This window comes from Oenanthe melanoleuca, chromosome 22 (genome assembly GCF_029582105.1).
Source record: "Oenanthe melanoleuca isolate GR-GAL-2019-014 chromosome 22, OMel1.0, whole genome shotgun sequence".
In the NCBI taxonomy this organism is placed as follows: domain Eukaryota; kingdom Metazoa; phylum Chordata; class Aves; order Passeriformes; family Muscicapidae; genus Oenanthe; species Oenanthe melanoleuca.
The window spans coordinates 46,555-72,611 of NC_079355.1; the positions used below are offsets into that span (position 1 = coordinate 46,555).

Here is a 26,057-nt window from a genome sequence, read left to right on the forward strand (position 1 = left end):
CACGCTCGCAGGGTAGGCTGCACCTGTGCCACCCTGGCACAAGGCAGACAAGGACTCCAGGCACCAATGTGGGGTTGACAAGATCTGTAGTTGAGGGGGGGAGGTGAATGAAGGACAGAGAGATGGACAGACAGAAAGAGGAGCATGCCGTGCCGCGCCGGCGCTCAGGCCATGTCCTTGAAGGCATCGAGGTTGAAGGCCGTGTCGAGGAGCCGCTGCAGCTCTGTCAGGTGAGTTTTCTTATTGCCAGTGGCAGGGGCAGCTGCTGGCTCCCGCCCTGCATACCTGCCAGGGAGAAGGTGGGCCATAAGAAGGGTCTGTACTGACAAACGCCCTCTCAGCCTCACAGTCACCCCCTGCATCCTTACCAGACAGGCTTGGCACGGTTGATGGTGGTGCGAAGCCGGGGTTTGACATAGTCATAGTAGCCCTGGTTCTTGTGCTCCTCCTGGCACCACACCAGCTCGGCAGCTGGGTATTTCTGAGCTTCCCGCTGGAGGAGGTCAAAGGGGAATGGGGAGAGCTACAAGGGACACAGAATGGTGTCACTGGAGACATGGGGCAGCATCTCAGGGAACCCCAGCCCACAGGCATGGCAGACCCTGCACACCTGCTCCACCCTGGTGATGGCCACATCGGCCTCCATCTGCCGGGCCTTGCGCTCGCGGGTCAGGTCATAGTACACCTTGCCGGTGCAGAACAGCACCCGCTTCACCTGCTCGGGGTTCTGGGCCGCAGGGCCACTGTCAGGGATGACACGGAGGAAGTGGGTGCCTGCCAAGGAAGAGAACGGCACCCTGAGCCACAGCAGTTCACAGCACTGTGCCAGCAGCCACTGCACCCATATCCCATGCCAGCCCTTTCCAGGACCCTGAGAGGCAGAGTCAGTAGACCCAGGTACAGGCACAACTTTTACTACAAAGCATCATGTGGCACTTGGGACTGCTAAATCCCAGCAGCAAGTAGCTGCTGATGGAGGAAGCACCACTGAGCCAAGTCTCCCGAGGGTGCCAGGCTCAGCCCTGATGAGGGGGGACTCCCGTGTGCCAAGGAGAAGGCCCTGATCTCACTTGGCCACTCTCCAGCATGGGAAGGCTGCTGCCAGGCAGACTCTACCCAAGGCCACAGGCTTCTGCCCTTCACCCTGCGGAGCGGCACGGGGGGAACACAGGCAGCTCTGTGCTACTTGTACCTGGCAGCATCTCATCGAAGCTGGAGCGGGCTTCGGGGTGGCGCAGCAGCGACTTTGGAGTGAAGATTATCAGCTGGAGAGGGGGACAAGAGGCAGAGCAAGGTGGTCAGCCCTGCGAGGAACATCTCCTCTACAAGCCAGTGCTGGAGCAGTCACCTGCCTGCCCTCCCCTGCCCATCCTGCCTAAGCAAGGCAGCAGCTGCTGGAGATATGCTTCTCACTCAGCTGCAGTGCTCTGCCAGATTGGGCACCCATTCCAAACAGCACCAACCATCCCAGTCAGGATGCCCCCGGAGGAAGAGTTGGAAGGGGGTTACCAGGGGCCTGCCTGTCCCATGGTTGGAACTGACTAGAAGTGGCTGAATTAGGTTATGTACTGTGCAGACACTGCACTGAATTAGCAGTGTCTTTTGGCTCCAACAGCCCTGACCTCCCCATGGAGTTTGGGAAGGGGTCACAAGCCTCTGCAGCCCACACAAGCCAGCAGCTGCACATCAAACACCAAGCCAGTCCTGAGCACCATGAGGTTCTTGGTCAGGCAGAGGCCAACTGCCCATGTCTGAAGTGCTGGAAGAAGTAGCCCCCAGCCCTATCCCAGTCCAGCAGGGATACAGCACCCTGCCTGGGCATCAAGCTGGGCATGGAGCTGTTGGCACTGACCGGTTTGCGGAAGGGCAAGAGGATCTGGCGCCGGAGGACGTGGAAGAAGTTGGCTGGAGTGGAGCAGTTCACGACGATCCAGTTGCATTCATAGAGCTGACGCACATCAAAGTCATCCAGCTTCTGCCTCAGCCAGCGTGGGTGAGGGGATTTCAGGAAACACAAGGTACCTCTTGCCTCATGGCTCCAGCAGCAGGGAGAGAAGTGGTCCCCAGCCCTCCCTCCCTTTCCTTCCTTCCCTCTTCTTTCCTTTCCCTCACTCTCCAGAGCACAGAGACCCACAGAAACCTGGGAGAGGCTCCATGTCCTCCATCTTGGTCTAGTCATGGGGGAGGCCAGCAACTCCCTCTCTTTCAGGGCCATGTCTGCCTTGGACTATACCACAGCCCCAGGTTGCATGGAGGTGTAGCCTGGGCACCAGCTTTCCCCAAACCCTACGGGGCAGCATGACACCAAGGCATCCCATGTCTCCTGCCATTGACTCCCACTGTGCTAAGCCCACACGGCTGTTTCTGCCCTCCACCCAGCCCAATCCAGGGCACAGGAGGGTCAGGCTGAGCACCACACCATGGGGGCCACAACTCACGGGGAAGACATCCGGATCATCGTTGCACATCTGCAGGAATCGCTCTGGGCGGGCAGAGGAGTGCTCAGGACCCTATGGGGACCAAGAAGGGGGATGGTCATTGCAGGACAAGGCAAGCATTGAGAACCCGTCAGGCACTGCCACGTCATGAGCAGTGCTCTGCCCATGCCTCTGCTGTCCAGGGTTCTGCCGCCAGGGAGAGCAAGGGGAGTCCTTACCATGCCCTCCATGCCGTGGGGAAGCAGCAGGACAATGCCATTCTGCCTGACCCACTTGGCCTGCCCAGGACAGATGAACTGGTCGATGATGCATTGAGCGGTGTTGTGGAAATCCCCAAACTGGGCTTCCCAAAGCACCAGGGCATTGGGACTGGCCATGGCGAAGCCCAGCTCAAATCCTGAGGAATGCAAGAGCAGTGAGAGGGTTGGGTTACCCTTCCAGAGCAGCCTCACTCTCGGCAGTGAACACAGACCTACTCACTTACCCAAGACACCGTACTCTGACAGGGAGCTGTTGCAGACAGTGTACGGAGCCTGGTTGGGCCAGAGGTGGTTCATGGGGATACAGGTCCTCTTGTCCACATTCTGATCATGCAGGACATGGTGGCGATGGCTGGAAAAGGGAGAAGACGACTTCATCGTCAGCCTTTGGATCCCTTCCAGAAAGGCCAGAATTGCCTTTAAAGCCTCCAAAAGCAGAATTTTACCTAAATGTCCCCCTCTCAACGTCCTGGCCACTCAGGCGGATGTGGATGCCCTCTTTGAGCAGGGAGCCAAATGCCATGTACTCTGCCAGGGCCCAGTCGACTGTCCGGTTCTTCACCATCTCCCCACGGGTTTTCAGAATGCGGCTCAGACCTGCCAGAACAGAAGCCGGTTCACAGCCAGCATGAGACAGAGCTCCAGTGACAATACATTTGTTCCAGAACCAGCCCACAGACTGACAGACTGCAAGTGCCATGGGCAGAGGAGTGGATTCACCTCTTCTGGAGGGAAGAACCATGGATGAGGAATCAGGACTGCAGGGAAGGATCAGCTCCAAAGAAGAGCTATTCCTTGTTCACTTTCCTTACCCATACCTCCCTAGTGAACAAGTTCTCATAGAGCCTAGTTGAAAAGGAACCTTAAAGATCATCCAGCCCAACCCCTCCTATAGGGGTTTCTTGCACTAGAAGGGACACTTTCCAGTACACTAAGTTGCTCCAAGCCCTGTCCAACCTGGTCTTGAACCCTTCCAGGGCAACCACAACTTCTGTGGGAAACCTGTGCCAGGGTCTCACCACCCTCCCAGGGAAGAATTTCTTCCCAATATCCCATCTAACACTGCCCTCTGGCAGTGGGAAACCATTCCCTCTTGTCTTATTGCTCCATGCCCTGGTACAAAGTGCCTCTCAATCTCTCTGGAAGCTCCTTTAGGCACTGGAAGGGTCTCTAAGGTCTCCCTGGAGCCTTCTTTCCTCCAGGCTAGACAGATGCAGCTCTCTCAGAGCTCCTGCACAGGGGCTCCAGCACTGGTATCATTTTCAAGACCTCCTCTGGACCTGCTCTAACAGGTCCAGATTTTGCTTGCTCTGGGACCCCAGAGCTGGACATGGGTTTCAGGCAGCATCTCAAGAATGCAGCACACAGGGGGAGGATCCCCACCCTTAACCTGCTGCCCACACATATTGAAGCAGTCCAATACGTCCCTTCCTTCCAGGCCACATCCCAGCCCTATCTCACATCTCTCCAGAACAAATCTCCAGTCTGGCACAGCTTTCATGAGCTCCTACCTCCATGGATAGTGAAATCCTCCACTGGAACCGAGCTGGCCACTTGACCAATGTGCGTCAGGTCCTCTTCATTGAGGCCAGTGGAAGGGCAGGTCATGCTCCGGGGCTGCCCATCCAAAGTGAAGAAACCTGTTGGAGAAGGAGAAACCCTATGCTGCAGAAGATGTGCCAGACCTGTAGGAAGACTTCAGGTCATGGACACCCTCAAGCAATGGGTGCACATATGGGTGGGGGCACCAGCAATGGGAAGAGCCCCATTAACCTCCCCTGTGGGATGGTTTACTAGAAAATCTCTGCCATGGCTCTGGAGAGGCCGAGTGCTTTGCCACAGCCTCCAGATCACTGCTAGTGCCTTACCTGGCCAAGGTGAATCCAGCCAGTGCTTGATGTGCAAGATTTTCTCATCCTTGGATCTGGCATGGGCCTCCTCACAAATCTTATCGTACTTGGCAATTTCCTCCTGAAAGGCAGAACAACATTAAGAGGGGATCTCCAAACAAGGGTGTTGAATCTGAAGACCTCAGTGTAAGCTTGCAAGGGTGCTGGAGGGCAGAGGTGGCCCCCACAGCAGGAAGTCCCAAAGTTGTGCAGTTCAGCCTCAGAGAGCACAGCCACAGCTGGGACCTCTGTACCCCAAGGCATAGGTCTGCTACGTTCAGAGCTGACATCTTGTGTCCAGCCCTACTGATGCTGAAAGGTGGTACCAGGTGGTACCAGGGCAAGCAGGGCTGGCAAAGCCTCTGCACTGCGAGCTGCCCAAGCAGCAGAACCGGGACAGGATCTGCCCGTGGCTACAGCAATCCTGAGCACTGGGACCCGCCTGTGCTACAGTGGCCAGAGCTGCATGGCCTGTTCCATGCTGATCACAGGGTGATCCTTGAACTAGATGTTCCTGCACTTTTCAGAGCAGGCACAGTTCAAGGAAGAGCTTTGGCTCTGAACTCCATCACTGCCAGGTCTGCAGTGCAGTGCACACCCAACCCCAGCACAGCTCTGCCACCTTTAGGTTACAAGCACAAGCACATGGTTCCTGTAGGCCCACATGGGCCCTTCATATGGTTCACATCCAATCTGAACCATGTAAGTAATTTTTCCTGGAGATGCCACCAGCAGTTTTCCTTTCAGGCCCCACAGATGATACCTCATACTCTGGCTGATTTACCACCCCCTGGGAAATCAGCAGCTCTGCATATTTCTGCAACACTGGCTTCTGTTTCCGGATCTGTTTGTACATCAAGGGTTGCGTGAACATAGGTTCATCCATCTCATTGTGCCCGTTGCGCCTGTAACAAACCTGCCAGGAGAGGAAAGAGCCTTTGAAATGCAGCTGCCTGTGACCTACCACTCCAAAAGCACTTGGGAGCTACCTGGATCATGTGAGCTAGTGTCCCAAACAGCCCAGGAGGGACCCAAGCACACCCCTGGCAGAGTCTCAGCTTCAGGGACTTGTGCCACATTCCTTACCAAATCCACCACCACGTCCTTGTGGAAGGTGCTTCGCCATTCTGCTGCCACATTGCACACATAGACGACGGCCTCAGGGTCATCTGCATTGACGTGGAAGATGGGCGCGTTGACCACACGGGCTACGTCGGTTGGGTACGGGGAGGAGCGCGCCATCCGAGGGTCTGTTGTGAAGCCAATCTGTAGCAAGTGAGGAGAAACAGGATGTGCACAGTGTTACCAACTGGATTTGGGATACAGCTTTGCTATGCAGCTGGTGTCACAGCTGGCTTGGTGTGAGGCAAATGTACTTTGTTGTCCCAAGAAACTTTCCACACAGCTCCAAGAGCACCTCAACTGCTGCAGCTGGGCTGTGGATGCACAACCTGCCTGTCTCCTGTATCTGGACACAGTGGCACATCCTGGTACCTGCTGCAGCTGTGGGGACAGGATGCTCCCAGTGAAACGCCTCTGGTTTCTGTGACAGCAAACAGGATCAGCCCTGTCAGACCCCACACACTGAGCATCAGGTTGTACCACCTCTGCACCAGACTGGGCTCACAGGTTAGGGCTCCTGCCAGGGAAACAGCTGCTGCTGGTTCCAGCTACTCCCTTCCCCAGAGCCTGCAGAGACAGCTCTGCCAGGGACCCACAGGCACAGGGTATTTGCTCCTCACCTGGTTGTTGACCACAACATGGACAGTGCCGTGGGTGGTGTAGGAGGGAAGGTCGCTCAGGTGAAATGTCTCGTACACAATGCCCTGCCCTGCAAATGCAGCATCGCCATGCAGGAGGATGGACATCACCTGGGAGAGGGGAAGCCATGATGAGCATCAGGGACAGTGAGCAGGGCACCACCAGGAAAGGGCCCAGCTTTCCTCCCCATGAGCTTTCAGCATCCCAAAAAGGGCATGGAGCAGCTCATCAACACATCCAGTGCTTTCCCAGAGGATGGGAGTGGAGTCAGCCATGGTTAACACACCAGAGACTGTGGCCACCAGCCCCACCCCACCAGCAAGGGCAGCACACTTGGGGCATCCTGAGCAGACAGCAAAACAGCAGCCAGTATGCCCCAGCTGGGCAGCAAGTCCCATTACCAAATACATACATCCCAAAGCAAAGCCTTTTTCTCACTGGGGCAAGAAGAGAAGAAAGCCCTGTACCCTCACGCTTTCAGCCCAGAAGCCCCATGGGCAGGAGTGAGCCCAGGAGCTTCAGAGCCACTGATGTTATTTTGTCACCATCCCAGGGGCTGGCTGAGGACACCTCCTGCCAGGCAAGGACAGGGATCTGTCTATTTATATCAAGCCCTTGGGGTGAAGGAGGGAGGAAGGCACTTTGGATCTCACTCTTCCACTTTTAGGGGTTGGAGACAGGTCTGCAGTGAATCACACAGCAATCAGCTTCCCACAGCCCCTTCCCACTGGGGTGAAGAGAACTGCCTCCTGTTGCCAGCTCCAGCTTTCCCAGTCCCAGGAATGGTTATCTCTAGTCACACTGAGATCCTGCTGCCAAGGCCTCCAAGGTGTGGTTCTTGGATTGCCTTGGGGTTCCCCTCATGTCCCAGTCTTCCAGTCACAGGTTGTTCATTTGCTGTGCCCACAGTCCAGCTTAGTCAGTTTAAAGATGAAGAAAGCAGCAAGGGGAGCCTAGGGTGGGCAAGCCCCTCCCAGAGTTATCTCCAAAAACAGAAGGAAAGGATGGAGGAGCAAAGTCAGGGTGACAGCAGGGGAAGGTGCACATCAAGCAGAAAGCAGACAAGTTACTTCACTTTCTCACCAGCCTGTCTCCACTAAAATCCATTCAGCCTAGGCCACTTCACTACACACATCTAAGCAGCACTCACCTTCTTCCCCTCTGTGTCTCCGCAGTAAAACTGCTCTGCCTTAGTCTTGCCTTGAACAACAGGATCAGCTGCTTCCAAATGAGAAGGATTTGCCACTAAGGAAAGGGTGATGTTCCTGTCAGTGACGCGGTTAATCCGCCGGTGGTACATTCCCAGGTGGTACTTCACGTCACCAGAGCCCTGGTAGAGAGAAGACAGTCACCCCCAGGAGCATGAGTGGCTTCTGGGGCATGGAAGGAGACAGAGGAGCACTGACCCCAAGGCTAGAAGAGGGGGGCATTTCTTGTAGGTACTGCCACAACACAGCAGGCACTCACTGCAGGAGCTGAACTGGCACCCAGGAAAGCCTGTTCCAGGTGCCAAACCACCACCAACTTCAGACATCCACTCAGCCCATCTAAACACAGCTGAAGGTGTGGGGGATGAAGCAAGTGTGGTGGGTTGGGCAAAGACCCTGAATAACAGGCAACACTTGCCTGAGCTCTACACACACTGCAGCAGCATGGCCATCCATGGTACCATTCCCAATATTCGGCCAGGTACCCTGTCACGGCACCTCGAGGCCCCAGGCTGCTGCTTTCTCACCTTGAAATCCCACTGAAGGTCATGGAAGGATAAAGCCAGCCCAGCCCAGCTTCCCCAGAGCCAAATCATCCCAGCTTATGATGCTGAAGCTTTGGAGCATGAGTTTATTGCAGTGACAGAGCTGCTTCTAGAGTTGCTTTAGAATCCCAGATGGGGATCAGGGGCACAAATTAACTTCTGCTCCCGTCCACCTTCCCCTCCTCTCAGCATCCACTCCGAGGCTGCTTCATGCCCTGAAGAGCTGCCAACAGCCAAGCTTGTGCTGGAGACACCAGCACACATCACCCCAGGACAGGCAAGGACAGACCAGCACTGACCTCTACAAAGGCTTCCATCATCCAGGTGTGCTTGCAATGTGGAAATTCTTGCAACACCAGTGCCACTGAGTGACACCAGAAGCAGTGGCACAATCCAGCCACAGCCCTTGGGGACTGCTCAGGGACAGGGAGCAGCAGCCTGCTGCAGGCAGGGAAGAAGCTCACCTCATCAGCAGCCTCCAGCTTGGAGTCAAACTGGCAGAAGATCTGCTCCAGCTCTTTCCTGATCACGTTGGCGAGAACATTCAGGCGTCCCCTGCAAAAGCAAGACCACTGCTGACAGCAATTGAGTGCTGTGACCTACAACCCCCACTGGCACAGCCTACTCCTCCTGCGAGGGGTGTGTCCCAGACACAGGGACTCCCCAGAAGGAGTCTGAACATCCCTCAGCACAGGGATGGTTTGGCCAACACCACACCCTACATACTTGCTGAGATGCCCCAGAGTGGGCAGGTGCCGGGATTCCAGTATGATTCCAGCTCTGACCTCATGCCACCTCCCCTCTCCAGAAGAATTTACAAAGAAGCAGGAAAGACCCTGACGAGCAGGGGTCTTTAAGGCCTGAGCTCTCCAGCTGAAGTTCATCACCAACCAAAATCAATTAGGTGATGGCAGAAATCAATTTGGTACTTGCCCTCCAGTACTAAACCCCAGCAGTATCCTCCCACCTTCCACCCACACCAAGCAGCACCATGGCTTGAGGCAAGATTACCTGTGGGGCATCCCCATGATCACATAATCCACTCCCTTCTCACTTGACTTATCAATAATGGTCTTTAAGGCTGGGATCAGCACTTCGCATCCCTCCAGACCAAAACGCTTCTCAGAAGACCATTTCCGATGGAGGAACTCCTCAAACCTAGAAGGCAAAGGGAGGGAGGGATCGATGCCAGGGCTACAGCTGAGGGCAGAAACCAGAGAAGAGGCAGGGACTGCACCAAGGGAACCACAGCACTGACTGATGCTCAAGCTGGTACCATGCAGCACACAACAGTCACTTCGGTGTCTTCCCACAGAGCTCAGCTGGCCATTTCCCCCCACTCCAACACCGTACTGCACTTAATGCTTATTTTTAGACCTTTTCTTTCAGCATTATCCACATTTTCAGGTTTTTTGCCAGCACCTGAGCCTTTCAGACTGGAAGTTCACTGGCATCACCCCGCTCATTAAGCTGATGGTGACAGATGATGTCAAGATGTGACTCAGCTGGTGAGTGCATCACTCTGGCCAGGAGCAAACCTCCTGGCGAAGATGTGGAGAAGGTGAAGCCCCCAGGGTACCTGGTAGAGCGGACCAGCCTGGCCAGCAGCGTGCGCTTCTCTTCATTGGTGAACTGCATGATGCCTGGGGTCTCAAACTTCTGCCGGATCCACTGGCACTGCTCCAGGTCATTGATGAACATGAACTCCACGCCAATGTGCTGGCAGTATGCCATCTGCTCCAATGGGAAACGTGGGGCCATCAGACAACAGCCAGGGCTTCAGCACCTCAAACTCCCAAAGGACTGGCACTTGCAGCACCCCACTGAATTACAGGGCCATGGGCTCTTCATTTCCCCCTTTACCCTTTCAGCCAAGGAGCCCTTCTATGCCAGCAGAGACATCAACCCTCATGCCTGGCAGCTGGGGGGAGATCCTGGGGGGAACACAGCTGCCAGCCCTGCAACAGCCCTGCTTTAGGAGCCTTGTCTGAGCTGTATTCCCAGGAAAAGGGATGTGGCAGGGCATGTTCCATGCTGCAGGGCAGCTCGGACTGTGAACATGACCCAGCATCAAGCTGTTTAATTCCCTTTCCCTGAGGGGCCCACAATCAGTCCTTTACATCCACAAAAGTCCTTTACATCCACCTCAGAGGAGATTTTCCCTCTTGGTGGCATTACCTGTGAGCAGACCAAAATTTCACATCACAGAGCAGGGGAGAATCAGAAGAAGCTCCTCCCACAATGAGGAGCCCATTCCTGTAGCTGAAGTAAGATGCTGGCACAGTTTTGCTTCTTCCAAGGTCAACGAGTCTCAGCAGAGACCATATGAGTAGCCTGCAGCGTGCCTGAGAGCTGCTTGAGATCAGTCCAAGCACAGGAGGGGATGAAATTTGGCAGAAAAGGGAAACTGCCTGCATGAGCTGAAAGCTCCAGCCCCAGGGGTCACAAACCTGCACCAAGACCCTCTGATGGATGCCCATGCAGGACAGCAACACTGCTGCAGTGCCTGGAGAAGGGATCCCGGCCTCCAGCCCACTCCTGTGCACTGCCAGCACCAGCTGCTGCTTCAAACTGGAAAGCATAGCTGGAGAGGTTTCAAAAAAGGCAATATCTACCTCTCTGGGGTTTGCTCACCTTGGGCAAACCAAGTGCACTGCTGCAAAGCAGCAGAAAGATGGAGGCAATCAGAGCTCAGCAGGTTACTCAAGGTGGCTCTTGTGAGTGGGGCTGAGAAGCAGCTCCCAAACTGAAAATCTTATAATGCACAGTTGATCCAAAACTTTCAAAGAGAAGTTCTCTGCCCCTGCCCCTGGTTGCACGTGGGTCTGGTACAGAGCCCTGCCCTCCTCACCTCCAGCCGACGGATGATTTCCCGGAGTGGAAGAGCCGATTCATTTCCACCGATGAAAGTGGTTGTGGGCAAGTGGAAAACTTTGTCGAGGTCAGATTCATCCAGACCATAAAAGCCTGCAGGATTTGTCATGGGTGGGACAAGCAAGAGAAAGAAGGAAGGAGGAGGGATGGGGATACCACCACAGGGGGACCAGATACATTTGGGAGAGGTGGGGAAAGGACAAAAAAAAGCAGCATAAATAAAAAATAAGCATGAAGGAGGTTTATATGGATAAAAACCAAGCCATAATTAAACAAAAAGACGTTAAGCACAGAACAATGAGTTATTACGGAAGACACCACAGGAAATGAACCACAAAGCAATGTATATGCATGGAAACGGGCAATTAAAATCCAGGGTGAGTCAGGGAGTTTGGAGCCCCAAGAACACAAAAAATACACAACAAATTATAACAGAGGGGAGAGAAAAGAAACAGGAATTGAGGAGTCACCAAGCACACCAGAGGTGTCGGAACATGGTGGGAATTAAAAATAGAGTCAACGTAGAGAAGGAAATGTTAAAACAGACACAACCAAACAGACAATACCCCAAGAATGGAGAGACAGAGAATCTAGAAAGAAAAGGCAACAGGGTTCTAATGGACTCTCCTGAATAGCTCAGCCCGGGAGCAGGGTGGCCAGCAGCCACTCAGGGGTTTGGCTGCCAGGTACCCTTTCACCCCAATCAGCAAGATTTTAATTACAGCTTTTGCCTAGCTCTGCTCAGAAAACCTCCTCCCTTTGGCACTGGTAGCTGATGATTTGGAGGCAGCTCCTACTCATGGTATGGGGGCTGTGGGGAGCTGAGCTGGGCCTGGAGAGGGGCCAAGCAGGCCTCAAGAGCTGGAGGCTGGGATTTAGGGCTGCAGGCAAGTCCCGCTGTACCCCAAAGCCATCAGAGGTGCCTCACTACCCACTGAAACTCATGGTTGTCGGTTGTCTTTGGGGAAACTGAGGCACAGAGGAGGAGGGACAGTGCTGACCTCGCTAAACCAATGCAGAAAGGCAGAAGCAGGACCAGAAATTGCAGAATCCCATGACCCTTCTGAAGCAGGAACTTGGATGAAGGAGTCTATAGCCTTGGCATCTCTTTCAGGCTCCTGCTCATCCCTCCCACACTCCCAACAAGGCCTGGTCCCAAGGTGTTTCCTAACTCCAGGGCAGGAGCTGCAGAAGAGACACCACTACTCCTCCCAGCTTCCTCCAAACCTGCCAATGACCCTAGCTGGGGGCTCTTTTAGATAGGGGATGGGGAACGCCATCTAAACATGGCAGAGCAGTGTAACCCACCTTCCCCAGGGGAATGAGAGGCAAAAACTGGCCCCTTCCTTGAACTTCATCTTAAAAGTCTATGCCTTGCTATCTGGTCAGGAATGGACAGTGAGCTGTAGACAGCCTGATCCCTGGAAGTGTTCAATGACAGGCTTGGAGCAATCTAGTCTAGTGGACTGAGTAGTATGAAAGGCCCCTTTCTAAGGCCTAAGCCATTCTGTGATTCCATGACAATGGTCATGGCTCATCCCTGTGCAGCCTTGAGGGGCGAGTCCAGAAACTGGGAACACTCCAGTCAGCCTGTAGTGGACACATTCCTGGGTGCTACTGCTGTTTATCCCCTCTGCTGCTCACACCACCCTCCTGGACACTGGAGTCCCAGGAGAGGGAATGAAGCCAGGTCCCAGCAGCTGTACTCTGGAGCTATGCCTATGAACACTGTATCAGACAGGAGTTGAGTGTCTGGCCCTCTGTCTCTGGGGCTTCTCTTTGGTTCCCATTCAAACAGAAATCCCAGAGAGCAGCACCAGGGAGCATCCCAGACAAACTGCCTGTCGAAGGGTTTCAGGGAATCCTCAGTAATTTGCTGAAGCTTGCAGACCTGCAGCACAGGGCTTTGGCTTGTTCTGCTATGATGCTTTGGAGACACTCTGGTCCACCTTGGGGAGTATCAGATTTTACAAGGAGTTTTAGGACATGTAAGCATCTTTGCTTCTTTGCTGCAGCCTGCCAGCCCTGACAACACTTGGTATTTATAGGCAGCAACACCATCAGATGGAGGAAGGCAAGGGGTAAGCTGCCAAATTTTTCCTGTGACAAAATCAGGAGAAGACAGCTTGGATTTTTAGGACCTTGCACCAATGAGGGAGACTGAGGCCTTGTAGAATTAATATTCACAACAAAACGTATTCTAGCAAGCCAAGCACGCAAACACAGTACAGAAAAGGTCAACAAGGCTCAAATTGAGGATTTATACAAGTGTCACTAACCACACACCTATATCAAGACTTTGAATAGAAATTAAAAATAAAACATTTTGCAAAACTCAGGAGTGGTGGGAGATGGGGAGGCCCACTTTACCAGTTAAGTTCATGCCCAGAATAACCTATTCAAAGAGAGTCCTGCACTGAAGAGGGTTAAGGGCTCATTAATTGCATACCTCCTACTGTTAACACTCTCAGCCGCTCCTTGAACACTGCGAGGTCTGGGGGGGGCAGGGAGGGGGTTGCAGAAAGGGAGAAGATAGAAAGATGCAGTCAAGGTTAGTAAAAAACCCAGGAACTGTGGAAACCGTCATGGAAAGCACAAGTCAAAAAATTACAGTATTTTAAATAGTCAAAATCCATCAGAGGCAAAGGGGCAGGGATGGAGGATGACTACACACTAGGCAGAAGAGAAATCTTGGTGGGAAGTCTGATGAGAGGTGGGAGGAGCAGGAGGGGAAGGGGGGCATCAGACACTGGGGTGTAGTTGAGCTGCACAGTTTGAGATCTCTTCTCAAACCTTGATGGGAGAGAGGGTGGCCTGGCATCTTCATTTGCTACAACCGAATGCATCTTGTCAAGCTGCATCACAGAGAGCAGAACCCCCTGCAGAGCTGGGAGCTGCCTCCCACCAACACCTGCTCCAGAGGGTTTGCTCTGCTCGTGCTGCTGGGAGGACTTCAAGGTCAGCCCACAGAGGTTAAGGATGCTGCCTTTGCACAGAGGAGGAGGGGTGTTAACAAGCAGGCACTTCATGAGGAAGACAGTGAAGACAGCGGCACAGCAGACGTGCACAGCCGTCTCTCCTGGAGCACGCCTGGTGCAGGCAGGAGTGCCAGCTCACGGGAGCAGTGGGCAAACACACAGCACCAGAGCCGCCAGCCTGCGTAGGGTAGGTGACCCAAGTGCCTCAATCTCACCTGGTTACAAAAAAGGCCTTGGAAACACTTGCCCTTTGGGTCAGCAGGGATAATCAGACACTTCCCCAAAGTGGGGAAAAGGAAGGCGGGAGCACCTGAAGCGCAGCTCCCTGCAGGGGCTTGCCTGGCTCTTCCTGAGCTGGAAGAGGATTTCCATCAATTCCCCTTGGCATGAGGCAGAGGCAGCTGCCTTCCCCGGGGAGAAAGACAGACAGACAGACACTTAGACACACACAGTCTTCCACATACCACACAAATTTCAGGGTGCTAAAGTACTATTTCTTTCTTTCTATTTTCAGGGTCATACTGAGTTCCTGTAGTTATCCTAGCCTTGTTTTACACACTTACCATGCCAGACCAGCTGCAGTGGAAGACCAAGATGAGATTACTTTGGGGTCTTTTTTAAATAGAAAAGACAAGAAAAAGGGGAATTGGGTGGCTCCAGCCTCACCACTCCTCAGACTGAGTAGCCCTGGGCAGGTTTTTCCCCTCTGACATTTTCCCCAAAGATCTAACTGCTTAATCCAAAGAGAGCTTCCAAACCAGAACCAAACCAGTTGCTAAACAAAAGGCAATTGATAAGAAAGATCAATTTCCGACATTAACCATCCAACTTCTTTGAATCACAGCACTGCCACTTAAACTGCTGGCAACTGTGATCACACCACAAAAGGTGACCTTTAAAGGACCTCACTGTTCAGAAAAAGGAAACAACATTGTTTCCAAGTTTCAAACCTACTCCTGTTACTAACTTCCCGGTCAAGTGCTACTATTCTTTCAAAACAAAACAAAACCAAACAAAACAAAAAAACAAACAAACAAAAAAACAAAACAAACAAAACAAAACAAAACAAAAAAAAAAACCGAGGAGGATCTGCTTCGAAATTGGCTTTTTCTGCCGCAAGCAGGAAACACCCAACAGACGGAGTTCTGTATTCTGCACCACTGCAGCTCCTTCCCTACTTCCTGAACATTATTTGCAAACTAACTTCACCCAGTTACAGTTAGGATTGACTAGATGAGGTTTTTCAAGATAAGAATACCAGAGGAAAATCTACTCAGTATAAATAATACTTCTAGAAAGATAAAAAAAAGTATTTTGCTAAGATCTAGCCACCTGTGTCTGAGGTTCTACCATGAGACACAACCCCAGCATGAGCTGGCAGCTGCCACCATTATATCTTGTTCTCAGGACTCATTATTTGCTATGAATTCATGGATTATTGGGCAGCAAAACAACACCAGTAGCCACAATGACAGATATTTTAATAAGAAAGCCACAAAGGAACCGAGATTAAGTCTAAGGGCTTGCTCAGACACAAGAGATCCCATGCTGAGGTTCCTTCTAGCCAATGCCTATGGACTAGCTACGCCTGAATGCTTCTCACCACAGTGAGCCACACTGGGATACACTGCCTGGCTTGTGGCAACTCACCCTGGGGAAGCAGGGAAAATGGAGCCTAGACTGCATCTCCCAGATGTTGTTACAGCTGTACTGGACACTGGCACCAGCACAGCAGGCTGGCTGGCACTGCCAGGGAGGACTTGCTCTTGGATCCATTGGGCTCTGCATCCTCTGAAGCCAGGACATGGCTGGAACACACTTGGCTCCTGAGGAACCAGCAGACTCAGCAGCTCTCAGAGGGACTTTACCTTTGAACTGACCTTCCCCTGAAGCAGACCTGTGAGAGCAGTAAAGAGCAATGTCTCTCAAGGGTCTCTGCTGGGATCAGTAGGGCTTAATTCCTCCATCAATGATATGGACAGTGGAATAATGGGCACCCTCAGCCAGGTGACACTACTGAGTGTTGCAGTGACATGCTGGAGTGACAGGATGCCATCCAGAGGTTCTTGGACAGGCTGGAAGAGAGGGACTACATGAACTTCATGAAGTTCAACAATGCCAAATGCAAGGGTTGGGGGAATCCCCAGTCCATGGATGGATGGATGGATGGATGAATGGAAAGCAGCTCTGTAGAGAATGACTTTGAGGTCCTGGTCAATAAGTTGGACATGAACCAGCCACATGCACTGACAACTCAGGAATCCATACATGTCCTGGGCTGCATCGGAAGTGTGACCAACAGCTGAGAGGGGCATTCTGTCCCCCTGCTTCACTCAGCTGAGACTCCACCAGTACTGCCTCCAGCACTGGGGTCCCCAGGGCAAGACATGTGGACCTGCTGGAGCAAGTCCAGAGAAGGCCAAGGGGATTCTTGAAGGTCTGGAGCCCCTCTGCTATGGAGGTAGGCTGGGAAAGCTGGGGGTGTCAAGCCTGGAGGAGAGAAAGTTCCAGGAGATACTGTTGTGACCTTTCAGTCTATAAAGGGACTTATGGGAAAGGAGGAAGAGACTTTTTCCCAGGGTCTGCAGTGCCACGACCAGGGACAAGGGTTGCACACTGATAAAGGGGATGTCAGTGATTGGACTTAAGGAAGAAATTCTCTGTGAGGGTGGTGAGGTGCTACCACAGGCTGCCCAGGGCAGCTGTGCGTGCCTCATCCCTGGAAATGTTCAAGGACAAACTGGACAGGGCTTGGAGCAACCTGGTCTAGTGGAAGCTGTCCCTGCCTGTGTCAGCAGGATTAGACAAGCTGACCTCTTAAGTCCCTTTCCAACCCTGACCACTCTGTGAGTCTACAACTTCCTGAGCAGCATAGTAACTCTGCTCCCCACACCCAGCTCCCTTTCCTGCCTAGGGACTGACAGCTGTCACTGCCACCACTCACAGCTGACTCGCTCAGGGATTCCTCCAGACCCTGCTCTACTCTGAAAAGGGATACACATCCACCAGGCATAAGGCTTCAGGGCTCTCCTCTCCTGCTCTGCTTCAGAACTGTAGTGACCACAGCAGAGGCCAAATACCCGGAGTTGGAAAAGCCTTTCCTCATCCTCTCCCCTACCCAGCCATGGTGAGGGACTTCAAGTTCACCTAAAAAGTCTTCCTGCTTTCTTCATAGTGCTCATAGTCAGCATGTGTATCTCCTCCCACAGCTGGGTTCACAGCCATCATCTGTCTACCCCTTGCCAACAAAATATCTCAGGCACAGGACACACTCCAAGCTGGAGCTGGACAGCTCCTGAGGCTCAGACAAGCGTTGGTCCTCTAGAGAAGCATGTCAGAGTCCAGACTGTGGGATGAAGCAGCCTCCTCATCATCCAGCAAACTGCTCCAACCAAAACCTACTCCCTTCCCTACTGCTCCTGGTACATGTAATCCTGTCCGAAAGTCCAGCAGGTCCAGGGCTGGTGTCCTGTGCTGGCAGATGAATAAGGAAACAAGGCGGTTTACGTGCACCGCGCATTCTGATCGGCTGTTTCGATTGGCGAGGTTAGTAATCATCACTGCTGCTCTACTCTATGTTAGGAGCATGAGCATGCCTCTGGAGCACTCGGAGTGCCAGGGAACCACCCTGGGAAGCACCAGTGAGGTGACAGAGTTTAGCAACCTCATCCTGGCTAGGAGAATGGTAGCAAAGTACAGAAATCAGCTCTAAAGCACATGGAGAGGTGCTGGGTTTAAGCACTTTCAGATCTGGGCACCACACACTCTTGTGTACAACACTCATGCAGCTCTCACTCAAATGCACTGGGATTTCCACCTCTCTACTTGGAAAGGATTGCATCCCAAAGCTTCCTTGTTATGATCACCAGTAGGAACTCATAGCTCAGTCTTGGAAAAAGGACAATTGAAGGATTTACAGATGCTGGGGCAAGCTGGAAGTTCAGGAGGGCAGCCTCAGCCCTGCAAAGATGAACCCAGTACATTCAACCCCAGCTCTGAGGGTCCCCAAAGACAGCAAGAGGAGCTGAGAGAACAGATCTCCAGCTCTCACCAACACAAAACCTCTCTGCTTTGCATTTTTGCATTTCCAGAAGATGCAATTGCTTCCAGCCCTTCTGGGTTTTTGCTTCTGGGTGAGCATGATCAGTGATAACACTGATTAGCAATTGTTGAAGAAACATGAGCTGAGTACTGGAGTGACAGCCGGAGGGTGGCAGGACTGCACTGCTGCTGCTGCCGGCAACTACAATTTTAGAGTGATCATTACTAAGGAAACTTCAGACCCCCGGCCTGTGAAGCAATCTACCTATGAAGCTGTGAAAGAGAGGGGAGCTCAAGCAATGCAGCACCAACTGCTCTCAAAGCCCTCACCCAGTTTGTCTGTGGATGTGATAATATCGGCTGGAAGGGAGGAGTCCAGATCTGCATCCAAGATGCCCAGTGGATCGAGTTGTGCTACATGATGCCCTCGAATCTATGAAATGCACCAGGAATGGAAAGGAGAACAGGAACCAAAGGGAGAGAAAAACAAAAGAGGGGAGGGGTAAAAAAGTTAAATTACATTAGAATTAATTTGCAGAGTAATTCTCACCGACGTTTGGAGAAACAGTTACTGGCGCATCATCAAAATTTACACAACTAATGCCGAGAGGATCAAGCTTTGCAATGTGGTGACCCCTGACCTGGAAGCAACAACACAGATTAAAAAAAGTTAATTGAAGAGACATTCCTTAAAAAGAAAAAAAAAGAAGTTAGAAAATTTAATTCCGTTTCCCTCTTTACATGTTCTGCAGAGCTACCTCAATTCTAGCTGCAGCTGAAGCCTGGAGAAGTTGGGTTTACTGTCACCTACAGCACATCAGGGAGTGCCAGCAGCCACCAGGACTGCTCTGCTCTACCTGACACCAGGTTTGGCAGGTGTATGGGGGGATGGCAAGCTCCTTCACAGCAGAGACAGGTCTAAGGATCTCTTGATGCTTTCCCAGCATCAGCCTTGTGTCCAATTTGAGCAGCTCCTTTCTACAGATGCAGTAACTTCACACTGATGGTCTCTTTCTAAGAATCACAGGCACACAAAGAGGAAATTTGCTCAGAGAAGCTGTGGTTGCCCCATCCCTGGCAGTGTTCAAGGCCAGGTTGGATGGGGCTTGTGGAGCAACTTGGAAGGTTATAGTAGATGTCCTCTCCTGTGGCAGGGGAGCGGCAGCACAGAACAAGACAGACTTTAAGGACCCTTCCCATTCAGACTGTTCTGATGTGTGCTGTTTTAAGCAGGTTACCAATAACATGCAGGGCTTCCTTCACCTTCTACTCTTTCATACCTCCATATACTGTCCTGAACCTCCCCACCTGGACATCTCGCTGCAGCTACAGCCCTACTGTGACACCAAGAGGAGGAGGGAGATAACTTCTCACTATGGACAGCTTAGAAAAATACCAAGAGCCATCATCTTCCTGTGCTGCCATTCAGAGCCTGAAGAAGAGACAGGCATGCTGAAGAGGTTATGGATTTTGTTTTCAAATCCCTGACTTCAGGCTTCTGCTTCCAATTACATCAGTCACTCCATGTTCAAACTCAGCATCTGCCTGCCTGTTCCACTGGCAGGGGCTGCCTGAGAGTTGGCAGGGTGGTCATCTCTCATGGAATCAGGGAATCAGCCATGCAGGTCCTCACAAACAGGTCCCAATGCTGACATCAGCACCGCAGTTGCAGCAGCAGGGGCACTGTCTTGGAGCCAGAGAGCAGAGCCAAGGCTGGGCAGACCTTTGGACTCTCCCAGTGCTGCAGTTCCTGCTGTAACTCATAGCCTTTTACATTGGATTTTCCCCGTATCTCAGCAGGAACACAACTGCACAGCACAGCAAGTGCTTCATCACAGGAACAGCTGAGAAGCTCACAGTCACAACTGCACAGCATCTGGGTTCATAAACTTCTCACCACAACCATAATTACAGCCCCTATACTTGATAAACCAGAGCACAACAAAAAATAAAAGGATAATACAGATGTAGAAATACATTTAAATGTTCTCCAGAGTTAGAATATTTGCTAGCCTTCCCTCAGCCAGAGGGAAGTTTCTTTCCTTCTCCAAACTCGTTTCTCCCAGAATGCTGACTTGGCAGCATTGGTCTGAGCTGCAGCCCATGAGCCCCACGGGCCACTTCCAGGTTGCAAATCACATGGAAATGTTTCCTGATCTCTGATTTTAGAACCTTGGAAGCTCTGTCAGCAACAGGGGGAAGAAGGATGGGTGCTCCATGCCATTGCTAAGCATGGCAGGAGCCCACAGCACAGGAGCAGCATTCCAGAAGGCAGCAAACTACAGAGAGTGTGGAGAAGACCTCCCACTCTCTGCCACCCTGTTTGGATGACAATAGCTTTAATCTTCCTGTTGTCCAGCAAAGCATTAGCTGAGTTTCTGCCCCAACAGATCAGCTGCTCCTAACACGGCAGACCAGCTGCTATCCTGCATGCTCTGCATGCAAACACGTGCATCATTTGCACTAACTCCAGCCCACCTCAGCTGCTGCAAGCCCCTCAACAAAGGACACGACCCTCCTCGGCACAGTCCCCTTACCTGATATGCCCTGATGAGAGATTGCACTGCAAGATGGTCCTCCACGAGTTTATCCACATTAGGCTGTGCCTGAACCAGGGACTGGGCTTGGGACAGGGTGGAGAGGCTGGTAGTCAGTGGAGGGGGGCTTTGGTAAGCAGTGCCTGGAGCAGCTCCAGCATTGGCGTTGCGAAAAAAGATGTCCCATGACTAGGAAAAAGAAAAATAGAGAGGTGTCTTCACTTGCAGTCCAACACCTCCTCAGTGAAAGTTACAGGTCTCAACTTTACTGCCAAAGCAAGAGACAGAGCTGCCTCTTCCCCTGTACCTCAGCTCCATGCAGCCGCTGCTGAAGGCACCCACCTGCTTGGAACAAAAGAGCACTAAAGCTCTCCCACTATTCCAGCTACCTCACTATCCCACTTCCCATCCATCTGGGTTGTTTCTTTTGGAAGGAAGTCAATGCCAGAGCCAGCCCTCCCTTGGGAGTGGCACCAGGACAGGACACAGCGATACCCCATCCCTTGGCTCTGCTCTTCAAAATGCTGCTCTGAGCAATTAGCCCCAGCCTGAACTTCCAGCTCACTTCCCTCTCCCCAGGGGAGGACACTGCTCTCTAAATACCCCAATATTTTCTGAAAAATATTTCTGCCCTGTAATCAAATACATCTCTTTCTCCTTCCATGATCTGAATGGCCAGAGACCTAAATCCCAGCATAAGCTGTGTTGTTCAGCTCCCAACCAGCAATAGTTTTATTTTTCTTTCTCTTCTTCAATTTTCCCCTATCCTTTTGGTGACACCAATGACAGCACTTACAGAGGTACTCCCATACCAGCTCACTCATGCCCAGAATGAGGCAGCTGCCACCTCTGCTCCTGTTCCCTCTGCAGATGGGCACTTCTAGGTGTTAAAAACCAAATCAAAACACTGGAAAAAAGCCCTGGACAGACTCGTGTACTGTCATACTTTTCCAACACTGTCTGAAAAGCCTGGAAGTGTCCCAGGCCAAACTCAAGTGAACCAGTCTCCTTGTAGAAGCACCAGCAGATTTGGGGAAGGAGAGAGTGTGGCCAAAGTTTGATTCCAGATCCTCCCATCACGCTTGTGCCTCATCTCATGTGCCACTAAATGATGGCAAAGGATGAGGGCACAGCGGAGCAGCAGCTGTGTGCCAGCACAGACCCAGGAAGGTAGCTTGTGCAAGTAAATCCCATGGGATTTGCACGCTGGCTTCAGCCCAAGGGTCTCTCCACTGACTGAGAGCTTGGCATCCTGCACCTTGGAGAGCACCAAATACAGCCTTGGTGACTGGAGACGGACGAAGCCCAGCCATCCCCAGACTGTTTAACGCATGTAGAAAAGTGCCCTCAAAGCGGGGGTTGTTTGGGGCAGAGAACAGTTTTTGTCCCTGGGAAACAGGGTGGAGAAGACCGAAAACCTGCCCTTTGCTCGGAGTTGCCCCAGCTCAGCTGTTCCTCTTGGAAGCTCCTACAGTTGCAGCACACATCACATGCCCCAGGAATGTACTTCCAGTTCCAATTTACTCAAACACCCCATTGTCCCATCACATCACTGCAGAAGGTGAATAAATTTAGAAATTGGTCACGCTAAAGGAACATAAATAAGATCTGGAACATTTTGACACTAACTGATAAACAATCACTCCCCCAAGGGGAAAAGAAAGGGAAGACAGAAAACACCCAACCCTGTTCTGGCTAAAGGAAATTTCAGTGGCAAAAGAGGGAGAGCTGCTTTTTGCTCCATCCCTGCTCTTCCCTTCCACAGGCTCACAAAGCTCCTGAGTGCCCCCAAAGCTATCAGCTCTGCAAATACAGGGACAAGCACCCAGGGATGGGCTCTGTGCCCTTGGCATGGAGAGGAACCTGGCTGGGCACTTCACTCGGTGGTTTAAGATTGTTTCATGTACTGGCAAATAAAGACAGGCAAAAGAAAAGGAGCATCTGTGAAGGAGGTGTGGACAGGGAGAGAGCCAGGAGTGTTGCTTTTATAACCTCCTCCCTTCTGCCATTCATACCTTTTGGAGTTGCAATTAGCTTTTGTTCTGGAAGAAAAAGTCCACTTTAAACTCTGCAAACAAGGTGTGGCACCAGCTGGATCAGTTTGAGCACTTTCACTGAGAGCTTTATTGCTCCACAGAATGATGTCCGGGTGGCACAGGGCAGGCTAGAGCCCTGATAAGTGCCATAAAAACATCAGCTTTCAATCTGCTGATGTTGTTTTAATTCAGGAGAATCCAAGGGCTATCCCATGGGTTTCTGGGAAGCACAGAGGTGCCTCTGCAGCTCATATTTCCCATGGGAGAGGCTGAATTGCCCAATAAGAGTTATCCTGCTTTATCATGGGAAAGAGAACTTTGTCTTAATCCAGCACTTGCCAAAGGTAACACCAGTAATAAAATCATGGGGTTATTCCCCTCTGACTTCTCTGTGCTCATGGCAGCTCTGTGAGTGCTCTGCTTGCTTTTATACCCTGTATAGACACATACAGGATATAAGATACATAGATATACATTTTGAGAGAACTCAGATTCAGGGCATTTTTAGACAGTCCCACAGCTGGAACACAGAGCATTAGCCTGGACTAGCTTTCCCAGCGCTCCTCCATGCACTGGCAAAGTGGGATTGGTGAATCAGCTGCCTGCCACACATCAGGATAGTTCAGGGCTTTAGAGGGATCTTTAGCTCAGTTCTGTGAGTGAAGCTCAGAACATGCTCCTCTATGGGGAACAGCCCCAAACCAGCTCACCAAGCCAAACCAGCACCTTCTACCAGATTCAGCTTCTGAAGAAGGATGTGGGCTCATACTGTCATGTCCCAGTTTCCCAGCTTGGAGGTCAGGCATGCACAGCAAGGGAAGAGGGGTGACATTTCCCATCCACTGCAGCACTAAGTGTGCTTCAGGCTGGGACATGCATAAGGGACACACAGCTTCCACCTCCAGCTCAGGCTGCTTCCTGCTCCTTCCCTTGCCACGGGCTCCAGAAGCATCAATCCTGCTTGGCATGGTCTGCAGGTCTGGCAGCACCTCCTCCTCCAGCAGGGAGGAGACAACGAACATCAGAACTTACGGTTGCAGGAGGAGTAGTCTGAACCAAATTTAAGGCAGGTAATCTTCGCTGAGAGCAGGCAGCCAAGCAGCAGCCAATGGGTTCACACCACGCACATTGCTCTGTCCTTTATCAGCCTAGACAAGGACCTTCAGTTTTCTCAGATGTGATGGTGTCATCAAACTCCTTTCAATTTAAAATCTCAAACACTGCCAAGTTAAGGAGTCTATTTTAAGGGCTGTTTCATGTACAGATTCATGGGGAGAGTTGTGTCCTTGTCCCCCAGTTCAATCCAAACTCCAGGGCTGCTGCTTAGGGAGGCTGAACTACCCCAGATGTATGCAGGTACCACCCACCTGCAGCCACAGCTGTTTGGCCACCTTCCCTGAAGCACCTATGATGTTACTTATGGTATGGGGAGACAGTGTGGGCTGTGCCAAGCACCCAGGCTGGTCAAAAGGAGGGCAGGAGGATGGTGTTCCCACTTCCAAGGGATGCAGTCCCAGGAGCACACAGCACTGTGGCAGCCCACTGGCACCCATCCCCCAAGCCCTCACCTCCTCTTTCTCCCACTCAGCTCTAATTTTTATTTTTCTACTGTTATTATTATCCAAATCTGCTCATCAAACTTAAAACTGGAGTTCAGCTGAAGGATTCCATGTAGAAAATGCCCTAAAATAACCTCTTTTTTATCTTCCCTATTTTAAGCAAGCACTAGAGCTTGTTCTACAGTTAAAACCCCCAGTGTCTACATGGAGGAAATGGATTCAGTGTGCTCAGCTGGGATTTGCACCAGCTGGAAGTCTCAGAGGTTTTTGGTGACAAGAGCAAAGACATTCCAGCTATTCCCAGTTGAACATCTCCCTCGTCCCTAGTGGGACACAGCACAGCAAGGAGCACCTGGTCTCTGTGCTACTCAGGGACAGAAAAACCTCACTGCTTGGAGTGACTTTCAAGACTGCCCAGGAATCAAAGAGCTAGTATCACACGATGACTCTATCAAAGTCATGATTGCCTGTTGCTGGAACAAAGTGGTGTAATTCTCACTTGTTTTTAAATTTAAACCAATCTAAAGTATTTGAGCTCATGGCTTTTAGTGCAATATCCCACCTCTGAAGGAGGGGTTGTACCATGTGCTTGGGCAGCTTTCAAGTTACTATTTGGCAAAGGGCAAAACCCAAACTAAGAAGTTTTGCAAGTCTATAGTTTGGCTCAGCCACCTGTTTCCCTCCAAAGCATGAAGTCAACATTTTTGTGAAAATCCTATGTTAAGAAAACTTTTTAGCATCTTCATTTTGGATGGGTGGGATCAGTGTCATTAAAAACACATCAAACTGTCATGAATGCTGGGGCATAGGATTCCTTATACCCCTAATTGCTCATTCACTCATTCCATCCTGGTCTACACATGGCTTATAAATAAAGAAAATCCCTACTCCATATCAGGATATGTTCAAAACTGTCCTAAAAATCCCCTGGGTAATGCCAAGACTTAGTCACTGGAGAAACATTTTCCTTGTGAAACACTGGGGATGGGGAAAAAATGCTGTCAGGTTTCAGAACGTCTCCTCCCAGCTGAGCCCTCACCTGCCAGGCTCAGCCTTGCTGGAAGAGCTTCAGCGATCCAGATCAGGACAGACCTCTGCACATATTGCCCACAGCTGGATTGTTTTCCCAGTTTTAAGTTCAGGAGCAGCCGGTGGGAATTCCTGTAGCCATCAAACCCTGTCCCCCCCACCATCTGTAGATCAGCAGTCTGGTTTTACACACACAAGGTCAAAGACAAGCTTAGCTACATCTGCCCCAACACAGAACACCACCCATGCCGGAGACAAGGAAACCAGTCACAATGTGTAGAATACCCTCCTTGACCCTTATTCCCATCCTCCATTCTGCAATCAACCCTCTTGATGAGCCACCAGAGATGGAAAAAAACCAGCATTGGAAGCTTGCTACAGGTGGATTCCCAGGAGCCATTCCTTGTATCCGCTTGTGATCCAGGATGCTGCCCGTGTCCCAAGCCCATGGCGTTCCCGCTTGAACAGAAAAAGCTTCTTTTGGCTCTTGCTCAAGTCATCACTGCTGTTTCTTTTGGGCAGAAGGACCATCCACAAACATCCAGGCCCTACAGATGAATTCACTGCTCCTCAAGAGGTGGCACTTACCTGCACCCACTGCTCAGACACATAGAGAAGTGAAGGCGATGTCCTGACAAGGTTGATCCTTACCTTATGTACACTTTTGGGATTTTCCAGCCAAGCATAATACATTTCCTCCACATAGTTTGAACTAGTCCCACTCAGAAATGGTTCGGCAGCCACTGGTGCACTGTAGCACCTGAGCTGTTGGAACGTCCTGGGTGCTGCCGGTCTGTGTTGGGAAATTGTCTTTACAGTCTGTGAGGCTGTCAAGGGCCTCAGTTTTGCTGCACAAGTCCTTAAGTTAAGCATTTTTGTCCTCTTGCCTCACACAAGTTCCT

General features: G+C 51.6%; 1 protein-coding gene across 4 annotated transcripts; it reads right to left on the bottom strand.

Moving 5' to 3' along the window:
- Nucleotides 1–69: 69 nt before the first annotated feature.
- Nucleotides 70–26,057, bottom strand: OGDH (oxoglutarate dehydrogenase). Of its 4 annotated transcripts, none has more exons than XM_056508640.1 (23): nt 25,807–26,056; nt 20,532–20,720; nt 18,325–18,427; nt 13,425–13,469; nt 10,953–11,068; nt 9,681–9,835; nt 9,113–9,259; nt 8,566–8,656; nt 7,499–7,678; nt 6,330–6,458; nt 5,674–5,853; nt 5,351–5,503; nt 4,567–4,669; nt 4,210–4,338; nt 3,145–3,295; nt 2,923–3,050; nt 2,657–2,835; nt 2,439–2,510; nt 1,853–1,975; nt 1,193–1,265; nt 611–774; nt 369–523; nt 70–285 (listed from the first exon to the last, which is right to left on the bottom strand). In XM_056508640.1, the coding sequence occupies exons 1-23, from the start codon at nt 26,026–26,028 to the stop codon at nt 165–167; spliced, it is 3,108 nt and encodes a 1,035-aa protein (XP_056364615.1). In that variant the 5' UTR covers nt 26,029–26,056; the 3' UTR covers nt 70–164. The 4 variants fall into 4 exon arrangements, with proteins under 4 accessions (XP_056364615.1, XP_056364618.1, XP_056364617.1 ...); XM_056508643.1 differs by lacking the exon at nt 18,325–18,427 and adding an exon at nt 18,545–18,635; XM_056508642.1 differs by lacking the exons at nt 13,425–13,469; nt 18,325–18,427 and adding an exon at nt 18,545–18,635 and having other exon boundaries at nt 25,807–26,057.